Source organism: Pseudorca crassidens, chromosome 4 (genome assembly GCF_039906515.1).
Source record: "Pseudorca crassidens isolate mPseCra1 chromosome 4, mPseCra1.hap1, whole genome shotgun sequence".
Classification (NCBI taxonomy): Eukaryota; Metazoa; Chordata; class Mammalia; order Artiodactyla; family Delphinidae; genus Pseudorca; species Pseudorca crassidens.
In genome coordinates this window covers 66,696,613-66,713,618 of record NC_090299.1, presented here as the reverse complement: position 1 = coordinate 66,713,618, position 17,006 = coordinate 66,696,613, and the positions used below count along the sequence as shown (strand labels likewise).

General features: G+C 39.2%; 1 protein-coding gene across 7 annotated transcripts in view; it reads right to left on the bottom strand.

Moving 5' to 3' along the window:
• Nucleotides 1–17,006, bottom strand: part of GRXCR1 (glutaredoxin and cysteine rich domain containing 1) — a 304,414-nt gene that overhangs the window by 52,474 nt on the left and 234,934 nt on the right. For 4 of the 7 annotated variants that reach the window (XR_010942975.1, XR_010942977.1, XR_010942976.1 and 1 more), the window contains one exon: nt 8,193–8,282. Coding sequence is in view for 1 of the 7 variants with exons in the window: in XM_067735845.1 (XP_067591946.1) it covers nt 8,040–8,282 (243 nt within the window). In the remaining 6 variants the exon portion in view is untranslated. Of the gene's footprint in view, nt 1–8,039; nt 8,283–17,006 lie in introns of all 7 variants that reach the window. The other 3 variants (XR_010942978.1, XR_010942967.1, XM_067735845.1) reach the window with 1 other exon arrangement.

The window sequence follows — 17,006 nt, the reverse complement described above, 5'->3', positions numbered from 1 at the left end:
AGAAAAACAGAGGGAGTTGCATAGGACTAGGAACTGATAAATGTGGAAAGTTAAGAGAGCTGGTCCGCCAAGTCTTAACAGACTGGATATTATTATATTCCTGAATACAGAATGGTAGGGAAACAAGTGAAGCCAAAAGTGTGCTTATAAGCTCAGAGAAATGGAAAGGGAGCAAGTATAAACAATACCAATGATGACGGAGCAAGTTCAATAGAGAGACAAAGGGGAGAGATTGAAGGACAGAAAATTATGGTCAGAGCAAGACATTTCTAAGTTCAAGATCTTGAATGTGGAGTGTTTTTAAGTGATGAAGTAATTCAGGATGTAAATATGCTGCTAAAGAGTGGAGTTGAAAGCTATTGGAGATAAGGGTTAAGGAACTTTATGACTCAAATTTAAAGAGTTTGAGCTCTAGAGTTGGGCACTCCTAAATTTGAATCCTGCCTTATGATCTGAAGGTATTTAAAGATTTTCTTAACCTCTCTAAGTTTCTTAATTTCTCTAACAAAATTTGGGGTGAGAGAGATGAGAGGGGTGTTATTGACATTTTTATTTTAATATATTATTCAAAGAAATAATACATGTAGAAAGCTTAGCATAGTGTATCATTCAAGTTAGCTTTTACTATCATTGTCATTGTTGTTGCTATTAAAAACTATCCTCAGATATTCAGGAAAAAGGACAAGGAAGCAATCACATGACAGAGTAGTACTGCTTCATTTAAATTCCAAGAACCTGACTTAAAGCTTAGGTTCCAAACTTCCCCATCCCATACTTTCTGAAGTAGAGTGAACAGGCCAGAAACAAATATTTCATGACCCTGAATAAGGAGGCTTGAAGATTGAATATGTGCTGTGTCTACTACCAAATAAGATCCAAGGAAAAGGGGTAAATTTGAAAGCTCAGGGGATTCTTCTCTCATCCAGATCTCTGTTGAAATTGTTAATGATCAAGGAAATGACCAAAAATATGACTTGCAAAGAACAAGGAAGAGAAGATAAAGATCTAAAATTCACCTATTCCACAATTAAATGCTAAAAAATCAAAATTAGATACGATGGTAATTACCTGTAGTGAAGTGGGTCGCTTACTAGATAAAATACTCAAAGGCGACCAAGAAGTGGGGTACACTTCAGTAGGCACCATCTCCAAAGTACTCCTTTTAATGAAAAGTTAATTATCTAGGGATACATTCTCAGAAAGCCCTGATAGTTAAAGAAGATTGTGTCTATGTACACTGAGAAGGTCTATAACTTTCAACAGATTTTCAAAGAAGCATATGACTCCAACACTTAAAAACCACTTCTCACAAGTATATGGTAAATATTTTCAAGAGGTTTAAGACAGAATAGTTTCAAGACCTAACAAAACACTTAACTTTATGTTGATGGTTTATGACAATAGTTATAATTTCATATAACACATTCCCATAAAGAAACACCAAATTTACCAAAGATTCCCTCCCATTAGTCCTCCCACCATCTCTGCAGCCCTCATTAACAGAGTGAATACTACGGAGTTGCTTGGTGCAAGGAAACAATTAGTGTAAAACACACAGCATGAAGGAGCTTATTCTAGTCAACTACTCAAAAAGAGTTTTGTTCAGCGTGGCAGACACTAACTTCCTACCCAATATCCATGATCCCTCATTTATTCTAAGAAAAACCTTTTTTTTTCAACATATCAATGTGTCCCTCTGGAAGAGCACAATTCCCAGTCTACTTTGCAACAAAACGTGAACAATAAAATGCAAAGATGGGTAAGATTTCTGGAAGAACCCTTTACAAGGGCACTCCTTTAGCTAGGATGCCCTTCTCTTTTTTCTTTTCTTTCTCATTCCCATCCTGCCTGGAATGCAGGCATGATGTCAATACTTTCAGCAACTATTAGGACCATAAGGTCCATCAGGAGGCCTTCAAGGTAGAAGACATGTGCTAAGTACTATAAAATAGAAAGTGGTCCTAGGTGACATCATGGAACTTTATACCCTCCCAGGAGCATCTTCCTGTACATTTTTTATGTGAGAAAAGATAAAACCCTTAATTTTTAAGGCTTCAAGGTTTGTTGTGGTTTGTTTAGGGATTTTTTTTTTTTTAGAAATAAATCATTGTTGTTCAGAAAAAAATGTAATTCACAAATGCTGTACACACCCAGCCTGAAAAATGTCACTTTACTTTGTTATACTGCCTAAAAGTGGACCACTTGATGATTCACTTTGATAAACAGTAATGATTTTAATGGATAGTCTACATGATAGTGAACATTAGACCACAAAGAACTGTGACCTCTGAGAGGAAGGAAGCAAATGAGGTGAGTTCTACAGTTTCCCAGGCTTACTATCATGATAGCTTTTCCAAGCTATATACAGGAAAGGGGAATTTAAAGCAGAACCTGGTAGATTCCCTGAGTTAAGGAAATAGACCTGAGAGCCTAGGAAACTAAGATAGCTAGAGTTCACAGGACAGAAAGTAAACAGCTTTACAGAGAATTCTGGAGATAGACAGAGGGCCCAGCTTGTGTTCAACAGAGTAAATGATCATTACATGCATGTGAGGAAACTACTCAAGGCCAGCAAAAGAACCACCTGAAAGGATGAAAAGGGACAGTGTCTGGGGCACGGTTAGGAATACTGCCTGTTCCCATCAGCCAGACTGGAAAACCTTAAAATTCATGGGGCATTGAGTAAAGTTATCAAAAGATTATGTCCCCATTCTGAGGAATATTTAGCTTTGGACTAAACACTATTCTGGCCCTGCCTAGAAAATCTTAATAACAAACCCAAAATAGCAAATGATTTCCAAGTAACTTGACTGCATCTCAGCAAAAAGCCCAAGAATATTTATATGAATACAAAAATATCCCAATAAAAAATACTTTTATCCAACCAGATATGTGGAATTCAATCAAAATTACCAGGAAGGCAAAGAAGTGGAAAATAGTACTCAGAATTTCAATTAATTGAAGCCAACCCAGAACTGACACAGATAATGAAAGTGTCATGCAAGGAGATTAAAAGTTATTATATGATCAAAAAGCTAGAAGAAATATTGAACATATTAAGTGAGACATGGAAAATACATTTTTTAAAGAAATCAAATGTCTAAAGATAAAAATTACAATATCTGAGATAAAAAATACAGAGATGGGATTAACAGAAGATTAGATATTATATAAGAAAAGATTAGGGGTCCAGGAGACACAGCAATAGAAACTATCCCAAATGAAATAAAGTGAGCTATGGAATTATTTCAAACAGCCTGATATGCAGGTAATTAAAGCCTCTGAAAAGAAGAGAAAGAAAGGAAGATATAAATAATATTTTAAAAGTAAAGGCTGAAAGTTTTTTGAATTTGATAAAAAACTATATACCTACTGAACCAAGAATCTCAATGAACCCTTAGCAAAAGAAACATGAAGAAAAGTATGCCAAGGCATATCATAATTGAAGTTCCCAAATCTGGTGCTAAAGAGAAAATCTTAAAAGTAGTGGGGTTGGGGGTGGCAGAGAAGACATGTCACAAACAGAGAAACAAAGATAAGGGAGGGGTCATATTTTTTATCAGAAGTAATGTGAATGAGAAGATAGAGGAGCAACATCTCTAAAGTACTGAAAGAAAAAAAAAACGTTCAACCTAGAATTCTATACCCAGCAAAAATATCTTTTAAAAATAAAAATGAAAGAAAAACTTTTCAGACGTGAAAGAATTCATCCACAGCAGACCCACACTACAATAGTAGTATGTAAGAAGTCCTTCACATAAAAGAAAACTGATGTCAAATGGATATGATGCTCTACACCAAGGATTAAACAGAACCAGACCTTAAAACTGCAGAGGGTAGAGTACTTCCAAACACACTTGATGAGGTCATCACTATCCTAATACCAAAACCAGACAAAGACGTTAGAAGAACAGAAAACTATATTGACAGAAAGATCAATGTTTGCCAGGGGACTGGGGTTGGAGGAAGGGATTAACTGCTAAATGACATGAGGAATATTTGGGGGCTTATGGAAATGCTCTATATTTTGTGTATTGGTAGATTCATGGGTGTACACATCTGTCAAAACTCATCAAATTGTATAATTTAAACGTGTAGTTTATTATATGTAAATTATACCCCAATAAAGCTGGTTAAAACAAAACAAAATAAATGAAAACAGCATATCTGGCAGATACTGTGGTTTGTCTCACTCAGTAACCTATCCAGACTCTTTCTAGAATGTCTTCCTGTGCTATAGAGTGTATAGCAGTGTATAGAGGCTAGAAACCTAAAAAGCATATTTCCCATTTTCCCTCACTGCTTTCACATGTGACTTATTTAGTAACCACAAACAGATACACTCACTCAAGACTTTATTAGGAAGAGAATTTTGTAGAAAGAAGGGCAGAGAACAAGTCATCCATTTTGCTGGTGTGGACCATGGCAAAGACAGCAAGTTACTGGAGCTGACCACCTCCAGACTGTGGCAGAGGCTTCCTTGGTGGCCCATTTCTGGGAAAATTGGAAGTAATTGGAAAATTGGAGAAATTTCGGAAGTAGTCCCTAGAAACATGCCTAGAGTCTGTATTTCTAGTGTGTCTACTATCTATGCTCAATAATAATTCCTTCATTCTTAAATTGAATAAAACAGTACTTTAAATAGATATAGAATTATCAAGCAGTCACAACTCAATATCAGCTAATTTAAGAGACCCCTCTAGATCACCAGCCTTTCCTCTGTTACTGAAGTCCACACTTGGATTCATTCTACACGTTTCATAGCTCAGTTCCAACGTGGATTTTGTGAACTCTTACTGTAGAGTTTTATGGTTGGTCCATAATCAAGATACTATTTCTAACTCATTTCCTACGGGTATTTCTAAGATTATTTATGTCCAAACTGTTGGAACACAATCTTTTTGTGTAAAGCTTTTCTGATGCCAAAACAATAGGGCACTTGCCCCAAGTAAGTTCCAAGCTGAACTTGCTCCTCCCCCCATCTCTCTCCCTCCACCAGTGAGCATCCCAGGGCAGTGTAGATTTGTTTTCTAAAGTCATTTCTTTCCCTTGACTATTCCTTTGCTTCCATCTTGAGTTTTTAGTTTGGCTGGGGAAGACAGTCATCAGGCAAAAAGAGCATCCTTGTCAGTTCTTCCATTCTTGTCCATAGAAGGAGTCCTATTAGCTTCCGTTCAGTGAAAATAACTGAATTCCCTTGGCACCACCCACCCTGGGTCTGATGGCAGTGATGGCAGTAAAACTAGGGAGCTGTGAAATGTCCTCATCCTCTCTCCATCCCATCTCACTGTCTCCTGCACTCTGCCTCCATATGCCTCTGTCTGTGTCTCTGTCTATTTCGTTCTCTGGCTCTGTTTGTCTATTTCTTTCTCTCCATCCTTAAAGACAGTTGTATTTGTGCAGATGATTCACACATCTTGAATTTTCTCATTTATTTAAATTTAAACTAAATCAAATGGTTTCATGTAACTGTTTAAATCATCACAGATGTTAAGGAAACTACCAACATCAGTTCCTTTTCCGCCCCCAAAATTATGCTTCACCACATGCCAAAACCCAGCAGAGGGCATCCTTCCATTTCAGATGTGCAAACACTGCAGGGAAAAGGCTCTACAATTCTGGCAATGTACTCCATTTGCAACTGTGCACTGGAATCTAAATAAAGGGGCTACTGTAGTAGTAGGGAAATTTGTTACATAAGTTGTTCTGGAGTGTTTATCTCCATTTTGAATTGTAAATTTAGAAGCAATTCCCCTTTCATAAGAAAAAAAAAAAGAAAAAAATCTCGTCTCTGGCCTCTCTCCAGATCTGGGGAATTAGCTTCAAATTTCAGAAGCAGCAGGTAGCACCTCTGTGATCCCTCTGCCTCTAGGCATGTGTGTAAATAAAGTGATCACAGAGACAAAGCAATCGAGAAAGAACTCTGCACCCTACCTCCTCTGCTGCACTCTCCCCTATCCCTGAAACCTAAAGACAAATAGCAAGAGAGGCATTTTGCCTGTTACACTGAAAAGTAGGAAGAAGATGAGCCTGGTCGAGAGCAGAGTAGCAGGTGGGGCCCACCTTGTACCTGTGTAAGTAAGCAGTCGCCCACTAAGATTAATTGTGTAGCTTCACAGAACTTAAAATTCCACAATGAAAAACATCTTACATTGTCAGAAGAATTTCCCCCAGGTTACAATGCAAATACCCACAACCCTTATCAGTGATTTTCTCCGCAATGTGGATGAGTTTATGAGATTTTCTTTCCTTGTGGAAGAATGTCTCAGGAGAGAAGGAGAGAATATGAGGAGACAATATAGCATCATTCCTACATCCATTCAGCATATGTTTTTGAGCACTTTATGCCAAACCCTGTTCTAGGTGCTAAGAACCCACCAGGAAACAAACTAGCAAAGATCACTTTCCTTGAGGTGATGTGTCAGAGTGCAAGGGTCTGGGGAATCGGACAGACCTAACTTTGAGTCCTGGTCCTGCCAATTACCCAGCTATGTGTGTGTGTGTGTACGTGTGTATATATATATATATATATATATATACACACACACACACACATACACACATATATATATACACACACACACTATATACAGTGTATATATCAGTAAAATCCTCAAAATTAGCCTAAGAAAAGTTCTATTATGATTATCATTTTCATTTTACAAATGAGGAAATCAGGCACAGAGTGATTTATAAATTTCCCAGAATCAGAAGTAGCAGAGCAGGAATTTGAAACAATGCTGCCCGACTTCAAAGCTGTCTTGCCTCTTAACCAGTGCACCAGAGAGTTGATTTCTAGGTCCTGAGGACTAGATGAGATGACACATATAAGCTGAGAGTATAGTATAGTACTTTTTAAAATTTATTTATTTATTCATTCATTCATTCATTCTGTCATTTTTATCACTGCCATTGTTATGGGTTTCTGGGACCTCAGGGTATATGTTGAAGTATAAGATAAGAGGCTCAATACTTGAATCAAAATACTTCTAGTTCAGAATCTATCTGTGTCCAGCTCTGGTTAAAAGTAAGATTGCATAACGTCATAGCTACTGAATCATGGCTTCTCTGCATTAACCTTTCCGTAAGATGACAGGCGGCCTCTAACAGCCATGGCTCTAGACAGGATATCAGGACACAAGCTCCCTGTAACAAACAGGAGCATTTCCTGCTTTGGCTTTTTCTAACCTTCCCTGGAAGCTGAAGGTTAAGACCAGATTTGAAATGAAACCAAGATGCAAGGATCCATCTCTGGTTGACAGCCGCTTTTTGTTCTCTGATCAGTGACCTTGTAGTCAGTCCCACCCCCCTCAACTGCTGGTGTCCCTTTGCTCTCTCTCTTTCCAAACTGCACTCTCCAAAGCCCCCCTTCTTGGGCTTCGTACTGATGAAGCTTGTTCATAGATCAGTGGGGGTTAAAGATGCTAACCGTGCTATTCAAAGAGCAAGGAAGCAGTCATGTTTTGTTGCTGCTCTGGGAGTTCTCTGCTCGCCCGTAAGCCCGCATTTGTGTCTCACGTTCTCGCATTACCAAAATCAAGAATCATTTTAAACAAGCAGATTAAAATTCTGGCTCCGGGCCCCATTTCTTATTGATTTCATTTCACGGCTGTCCTCTTAGTTTCATTAAGTAGGAAACTGAGTGTTTGATAATGGGGTATAGGAGAATTCACAAATGGATATCTCATATATCCCATTTTTCTTGCCTGCACTAAAAAAAAAAAAAAAAAAAGTTTTTATCCCACATGTCAAGCTTCACAATGCAAAACTCAAGTCAACTAAACATTTAAAAACTGTATTTCTATTCAAAAAGGCAATTTCATGCTGATTTCATCTCACCATGACCCTGCAGGGGTGAACACTGTGGCAACACATCATTTAGGATAGAAATAAGTGCTTCAAACCCTTTGGATTGAACTTAAAAAAATAGCTAGTATGCTGGTAGCTATGATGCAAGTTGCCTTGTCATAGCCTTATAGCTTTCTATCAACACTGGTTGGGTTCAATAAAAAAGAAGATTTTCCTTAGCAGATACTCACCCCAAGGTAATGGCCATCGATGAACACGACAGGAAGCGAAGGAGCTTCAGAAACCCGTCGGCATCGTTCATCTAATTCTTTTCCATAGTCACCATTCAGAGCTATGTTTTTCTCTTCAAATTTTACCCGATGGTTTTGGAAGATCTTTCTTACCAGTTCACACCTTTCAAAGGTTGTCCGTACCACACGAAGGCAAGTCGTATAAATCACTACGCGGTCAAATTCTAGTTCAATGGATGGTTGCTGTAGGAAAATATTATAGTGTAAATATTTTGGCATTTGCTTTCTTACATCTCTTTATTTTAAGACAATTAACATTTCAGCCAACGTCTTACACATTAAAGGCCTGCAATAAAAGTTGAATAAGCACCATATTTGTCAATTCTAAGACATGTCTTTATACTTTAGAACATCTGTAATTGCAATAAGGATGACAATCAACATAATTTAAATGACATAATTTAATTGACAGTATTTTTTCTGTTCCCAATGGCGTATCAGATAATGGCATATCTTTTTTTTTTTAACATCTTTATTGGGGTACAACTGCTTTACATTTTTGTGTTAGTTGCTGCTGTATAACAAAGTGAATCAGCTATACATATACATATATCCCCATATCCCCTCCGTCTTGCATCTCCCTCCCACCCTCCCTATCCCACCCCTCTAGGTGGTCACAAAGCACTGAGCTGATCTCCCTGTGCTATGCGGCTGCTTCCCACGAGCTATCTATTTTACATTTGGTAGCGTATATATGTCCATGCCACTCTCTCACTTCGTCCCAGCTTACCCTTCCGCCTTCCCGTGTCCTCAAGTCTATTCTCTACGTCTGCATCTTTATTCCTGTCCTGCCCCTAGGTTCTTCAGAACCATTTTCTTTTTTTAGAGTCCATATATATGTGTTAGCATACGGTATTTGTTTTTCTCTTTCTGACTTACTTCATTCTGTATGACAGACTCTAGGTCCATCCACCTCATTACAAATAACTCAATTTCATTTCTTTTTATGGCTGAGTAATATTCCATTGTAACTGGCATATCTTAAAATTGATGATGCCTCACATGGCATGCCATGTGGTGAAATAAGGAATGGTTGAATTATTTTTCTCATGTTTTGTAGACATCATTCAACTACAATAGCTGCCTCTTATACCCAAAGCAAAACATGGAACAGAATAGACAAAGTTAGCATTTAACCATTTGAAAATTCTTCTACTCATCAACTTACCAAATTTTACAGCTTTTTTGAGCCAAAATTTACTGGGAATAACAAGATCTATATCATAGGATTGTTCTGAGATTTAAGAGGCATACAATGGGTGCATGAGCTCTGTTGAATGACAGGCTCCCGTGTGCAGTGAGAAGGTTCTGCCGTGAGGAACAGAAGATATAGTGGCTCAGAGAGAGTGCATAGAAACCAATATCAAGGTGGGCAGCAGGTCAAAGCCAGGCATAAAAAGGAAACAAGGAAACAGTACACTGCAATGGAGTGTAAGCAATTGGAGGCTTAGCTTACACTCTCAAAATGGAGGCAAGCAACTCTCAAAACCAAGGTGAAGACTCCTAAAGAGAGAATCTCTTTTTGTCTATGTTTCCTGCTGCATCAGAAATCAGTGACTGCATTCAAACCCTGCCAGCACTGCGAGGGCCTTATCAGCTAGGTCCTGACATCACCAGGGTGACATCACCCTCTTCCTCTTTATTATAGCCTTATTTGAAGGAGACTGAACAGAACCCAACTATATACCGTGAGATCAAGGGATACGTGAGTCTCCACAGTGCTACAGTTGTTGAAAGACAACCACACAACTTATAAACTCCTGTGAAATCAAAATTTTGATTTGAAACCACTCCAGATGGCTAAATACTAGAACCAGAAGGTAAGATACTAAGCTTCACCACTTTGTACTCAAAGAAATCAGACCACTCTGCCAGATGCAAATACAGATAGTTCTAGAAAGATATGAAGTGATGGAAATGGCTATGCAGTGGTCTCCACTTCACCGAGAGACTGGACATTTTTTTTTTCCTAATGGTAAAATGTATTAAAGATGTAAGAATCTTTTCTTTCCTCAATAGAGTTTAGAAGCTAAGTTGAAAACCAGAGGCCTGGAGGGGCCAAGCAGGTGTCATAAATGCTGGAGCAGACCAGGAGTAAATAAGATATTAGTGAGAAGCAGGGAGAGTGTCATTTGAAAGGGAAAAACATAACTCAGCTTCAGGCAAGCTTCAGGAATGTCACTCAGTGTCGTCAGATATGATTATTGTAAATATAAACTTGAAATCTGGATTTTTATAGGAAATTTTCTGCATTCTAAATAGTGGCACCCCATTTAAAAATGTATTGAGACCCCTGGACAAAATATCTGAAGGCTGAATTTGGCCTATATACTGCTAATTTATAACATTGGAAAGGAGAGAGTCCCAGGGAGGTATATCAGATATACCTGGACTCTGTCTCTGGCCATCTCTGTCTTTGGGAAGCTAATGAGCTGTTTAGCCTCAGTTTTCTCATCTGTAAAATGTGATAATAGTGGTGGTAGGTACCTAATAGGTTTGCTGAGAAGATTAAGAAAACAACTAGTGTAGGGCTTAAAACATAGTACTGTGTGCTGAGTTATACACTGCAAAGATATTACACTCCACATTGTGGAATTTTTAAGATTAAGACCACAAGCAAAAATAAATCAATGGAAAATATCAATGTAATTAATGACAAGAAAAGAGGATTATTACTAGGCTTTAGATTAAGAAGCATTGATCTTCAAAAAGAGTAACCAAATGCCCAAGAGCCTCTGGTTCCTCTTCATATTCACAATTATGAACAAGCTGGGAATCAAGGAACTCACTGTAAATGCTGCAGCTTTTGGAAGAGCACCAAACTTCTCTTTTTCCTGATACTATCTGAGTAATTATGCATTGTTCCTCTGGCTGCAAAGACTGCTGTAACTGCATTTGTTTCTACCAAAATGTTCCACTTTTTTCAATAGTACACTTACTTTTGAAATATTTTATAAGAAATACATTTCCCCATGTGAAGAAGTGGGAAAATTTAAGATTGGGCCATTCTGTTCTCACACAGGATTCTCTCTGCTCCTACAACATATGCTTAGTACCACTTTTCTGTGTATCTCTAAGAGATAGACATTTAAAAAATAGTAATAACATGAACCCTTATCAAGTGGCCACGTTAGATGCTGTTCAGTGCAAAGGGTAACAAAAAATATCCCTTTGCCTACTGTTGAGGATGAGCTTTGCCTGGAATCAGTGATTGGATATTAGAATAAACTAGGGAGCTTTAAAAATCCCCAAAGCCCAGGCCAAGCACATACCAGTTATATCAGAATCACCAGAGTGATTTTTTTTTGAAATCTCCTCTGGCAATTCCACTGTGCAACCAAGTTCTAGAGCTAGTTGGATACCAGTTGGAAATGCAGAATCATATGAGCTTCACCCCAGATCTACTGAATCCGAATCTGCACTTTAACAAGTTCTCTGGGAAATCTGGGTGCACATTATATTTTTGAGGAGCCCCGGTGAAGTCACATATAGGCAGCTTGACTTGTTAGAGAAACTGGGTTTATGTCCCTTTAAAATAACTGCTAGTCATTTATACAGTCATTAGAATAATTTGCCAAACATATGCTAGGCACTATATATATAATGGGGAGCAAAAATTATAATTCCTAACGACTTGGAGCTCATAGTTTAAAGTAATAAAAAAACTAAAATGTTACATAAATCAATATAGAATTACAAACTGTTAAGTGATGCAAAGGAAATGCACAAGTTGTTAGAAGAGGCTATGGCAGAAGGGCCTTTTCTGTTTTAGAGGTCGAAAAAGCGTTTTCTGATATTTGAGCTCTGATTTAAAGGATAAGAAAGAGTTACAGGCATTAACTAGGCAGAGCGCATGGGGAAAAAGTCACAGATAACTGCAAAGATGTTGAGATGGAGGAAGATGGCATGTTTGAGACTCTGAAAGAAGGTATTTGCTGAAACACAAAGGAGAATTATAAGAATACTGAATGATTCTGGACACGCAGGTAGGATCAGTATCATGTTGTATTTTATAGCCACTCTATGGCCTTTAACCTAAGAGCAATGAGAAGTTCCTGAAGGCTTTTAAGGAGGATGGGAGGGGTTTACATATTTTAAAAATAAGTGAAGCAGGGCTTCCCTGGTGGCGCAGTGGTTGAGAGTCCGCCTGCCGATGCAGGGAACGCGGGTTCGTGCCCCGGTCCGGGAAGATCCCACATGCCGCGGAGCGGCTGGGCCCGTGAGCCATGGCCACTGAGTCTGCGCGTCCGGAGCCTGTGCTCCGCAATGGAAGAGGCCACAACAGTGAGAGGCCCACATATCGCAAAATAAATAAATAAATAAATAAATAAGTGAAGCAGGGCCAGTGCAGATAGTTGCACAGGATGTGCACTGCACAAACCTAGAGACTGTCATTATTAGCAAAGAATAAAGGAAGGATGCCTCCAGGGTTGTGTGATTCCACAACTTGAGCAATCGTACTCAGTCTCATTCCCAACTCCCTTGGTCTGAAAACTGAGATTGAATCCAGGGTAAATTCAAGGTAGGAAATATAGTTTATCTAGTAGAATAGGCTATTAAGTAAAATTTTCTAAAAATAATCTCACTGAACAATTTTTTTGATATGATTTGAAAGTGGATCTTTCTAGAGGTAGAAGTGGGTTAAATGATTCCTCAAGGTTGTTTCCAGTTTCATAATATCAGTTTTAAATGATATTGTCTTTAGAAAAAGAAATCCTCTTCTACACTTGCCTCATTTTCTTTCCCTCAACAGATTTGTCAGAGCATTTGGCCAGAAAGCTAAAAATAGCCCCTCAGTGGTTAGCTGTCCCTCTTCTCCCTTCCTGAGAGTTACCATGGGAATAGCGTAATGAAGGATGGAGGCATCTGAGACAGCGCTAAGAAGCCACTGGGATTTGCAGCCCGCTTGTTCTGAGAAAGCCGACCTAGATGTTAATAAAGGCAAGCCGTTTCTTCCTTTCCGTTGATTAAAAAAGCTGACTCTTTGGGGTGCCCCGAAGCCTCACAACAACCTGCAGCAAACGTAGATGTGTTGGTAAGGGACGGAAATTGCTGTGAACAAGACTAAGGAGGGAAGAGATCTGGGGATATATGGATATGTATAGCTGATTCACTTAGTTGTAAAGCAGAAACTAACACACCATTGTAAAGCAATTATACTCCAATAAAGATGTTAAAAAAAAAAAAAGACTAAGGGGTTACTTTGTAGCCAACGTATGTCCTCAGCTTGCACCTTGTCCGGCAATAGCCACTGTCAACAGTAAGTTCTGTAGTCACCTAGGCATCCAGGGACACTTCTGGAGGCCTCACATCCACTGGAACTGTCAGTGATTCAGGCCAAGGATTAGTCCCTACGGCTCCCCGACAGAGGATCAGCTCTGCGCAGACCCAGCTCCCCGGGCTGGAGCAGATCCAGATCCAGTGGGCTATTTCCACTTGACCCCTTTGACTGTACAGCCTGGTGCCGGTTTGACAAGGCCTCCTGAAATCTGGGCCTCCAGACAATTCCAGGAACTCAGGTCTTAAACAAAACTTTAAAATATAATAAAAAGTGACATTTTTAAATGGCGATGGCAGACATCATGCTAATAACTTTACGTTCACTTAATCCTCCCAATAACTTACATGCTGTAACAGTCTTTATTTATAGATCTAGAAACCTAGGCTCAGACGGGATAAGTGTCCTAGACAAGGTGACAGAGTTAAAGTTACAGCAAAGTTAGAAAATTGGAGCCCAGATACACACCCTTCAAAGTCTGTGGGTTTCTACTGAGTCAAGCAGGACCCTTGAACCACACTCTTGGTTTGCTACCGCTGCCCCAGAATCAGGTTGTTGCCAAAACAGACTGATGTAGACCTAATTCAGTGCCCATGAGATAATATTGGCGATCTAAAGAGATTTGCCTCTTTACTAAATTATGTGCCCACATTTAACAGTAAGTAGCATCACAGAAGGGACACTGTAAATGTTTTCCTGTCTAAAAGGATACCTTTGAAATGGACAAAGTAGAGAGAGCTCTTCTCTGCTGTCTGAAGGCAAAGAGGTGAAGTGATTAGCTCAGAGCCATACAGCATATCAGAAGGCAAACCGGGACTAGACCTATTTCTTGATTATCAGGCATTGGGCCAACCCACTGGCTCCAGGGACCACCATTTTAAATAGAAGACACATGCCTTTGGAAGCAGGGCCGTGGGGCTTTGTAAAGGACGGGAGTTTTTTTTTCTCTCTCTCCCTCTCCATGCTACTCTGTAAACTTCTATAGCCGTATGCATATTCTGGGATGCTTCTTAATATTAAATTTAAATAAATAAATAACCCCCTTGCTTTCAAATCGCCTTTTGAATTCTCATTCTTGCGCTTCACTACTGTGATGTGAAAACCCACTTTATCCACACCAGGCTCCTCTCTTAGCTTATTTCCTGGATCTAATTCCATTCTGACCACACTCCCTATTCAGTTCTGAGGGTACATGGTGATTTTCTAGGCCAGCGGTCCCCAAGCTTTTTGGCACCAAGGATTGGTTTCATGGAAGACAGTTTTTCCACGGACGGGGGCCGGGGGCGTGATGGTGCAGGCGGTGATGCGAGCAATGGGGAGCGGCAGATGCAGCTTCGCTCGCTGGGCTGCCGCTCACCTCCGGCTGTGCGGCCTGGTTCCTAACAGGCCACGGACCGGTACTGGTCGGTGGTCCGGGGGTTGGGGACCCCTGTTCTATGCCGTATTCCCTCCTACACATTGACCACAAAACACCACGGGGAACTTCTCCATGTCCCGCTGTAAGACACAGGTTATAAAAATAATTACAATACCTACTATTTGTTGCAGGACTCCTGCATATACATATGTAGTTCCGGGGCTGCAAAGGGGAACTTTATGTGTGCAATGTTCACTTATCATAAGAGATAAGGATTATTATCCAAATTTTATAGAGGAGGAAACTAAAGCTTGAAGATAAACTTAAGGTGTCTAAATACCTCAGAGGAAAAAGGAGCAGAACCAGAATTTTAACCCGGGTCTGCCTCCTATGTCCTTGCTCGTGTCTTAGGAAGATACTACATAACCCTCTTAAATACAACAAACCGATGGGTCATACCATTCCAGACCTGAGTAGTGAACTGTATACCACAGAGGGACTGTCAAAAGGACTGTCCTAGAAATTCCCATTGCTCATCCCTCCACTTTATTCTAATATCTCTGGTTACATGTCACCCCTCAGGCAGACCTTCCCTCATCACCCCATGTAAAACAGACCCTCTATCCTCCAACCCAGTTCTTTTCTTTAGGATACCTAGTACTGCTGGACATTATTGTGTACGTTGATTGGTTTACTGTCTATCTCCAAAAATAAAATATAACCTAAATAAAGCAGGAATTCGTTTTGTACACAAGAACCTAGAATATTACCTGATACATAGTAGATGCTCAGGAAATACCTCCTGACCTCTTCTCCATACATTTAATTAAAACTTGGTTTGAATCTGCCTCTTAGTAACAGAGTAATCTTGGACCAGTTACTTAACCTCTTTCAGTTGCAATTTTCTAATTTGTGAAATAGACATCAATGCCTATTTCATGGGAATTTGTGAGGATTAAATAATTTAATGAATAGAAAAACCCTTAACATGAAGCCTGATGCATAATAAACCCTCAACAAATGCCATTTCTTTATTATTAATATCATTAGTACAAAATGTTTTGGACACACACCAGCAGCACTATCACCACTATGATTATAACCAACAAGTCCAAATTCACACCTCAGAAGTCTGAATGTGGCAAAGTTTAACTTCAGAATTACACGATGATGAAAAAATAAATCTCTTTAATGACTTAACTTACCACTTACGTTTGTTTGGATGCGCCATCAATTCTGAGAGTGAAAACAATAGAGGAGACCATGCATATAAGATGTAATAAAAATCCCTCTTTGTCTAAGTTCAGCTGCCCTCTGGGTGGCATGAAAGAAACACGTGAGTAACAATCTCTGCACCCAAAGATTTCTGTAGAGAGCATTCTGTTTTCACAATGCTCCAAGATTATGGAGTTCATTTTATATCATTCATTATAGTTCATTTCCTTTCATGCTTCAGAAATTATCTATTTGTCCAAATCAATTACTGAGTTGGCCTAGACATGAATTGAAAAGTCAATGAACCTAATGAATCCTCCAGACCAAAGAAATACATTTTTCCAGAAAGTTAAACTGAAACAATACTGACTTTACAGCACATCAGACTTAATTGGAAATGAAGGTGTTCCCCACCTCATGAAGACCTTAGAAAGGGGTCTCAGTTCTCTCAATTCTGCGTTATTCAAGCACAGGGAGGTTTCACTTGAACATCGAAATTTTTGTCTTCTCTTTAAAAAGCAGAAAACTTGACAACACTAGTTTTATTGCATTCCTCTGCAAAAGTAATACCTGGAGCTTGACAGCAACAACTCCCTTTAGATGACACATGTCTCCTGTTGCCACATTTAATATCATTCCTTTATATCTAGACAACATCTCTCATTAACATTGTCTGCATTGCCCCTTTAGATCTGAGTTAGTGATGTCATTATCTAGTCCATATGCACACTTTATATGGGAAGAAATTGAGACTCACAGTCTCAGTATTTGAATCAAACTTTTTTAGGAAGCAACGTGTTGCAGTGGAAAGAAAATCCATCTGGAGCCATGACTTTGGCACTTAGGAGTTGCATAAATTTGGAAAAATCAGTTTACTTTTCTGGGACTACTTTTTCTCTCTCTCTTATGAGTGTAGCTATAATCTAGCCCATAAGGGAGTTGTAGGATCACAGGTAAAATGCACCTGAAGACATTGTAAATTATAAAACTTTACAAACACACCAGCCATCATTATCCCCCAAAGTCACACAGCTGGGAGAAGAGGAACTAGGATCTC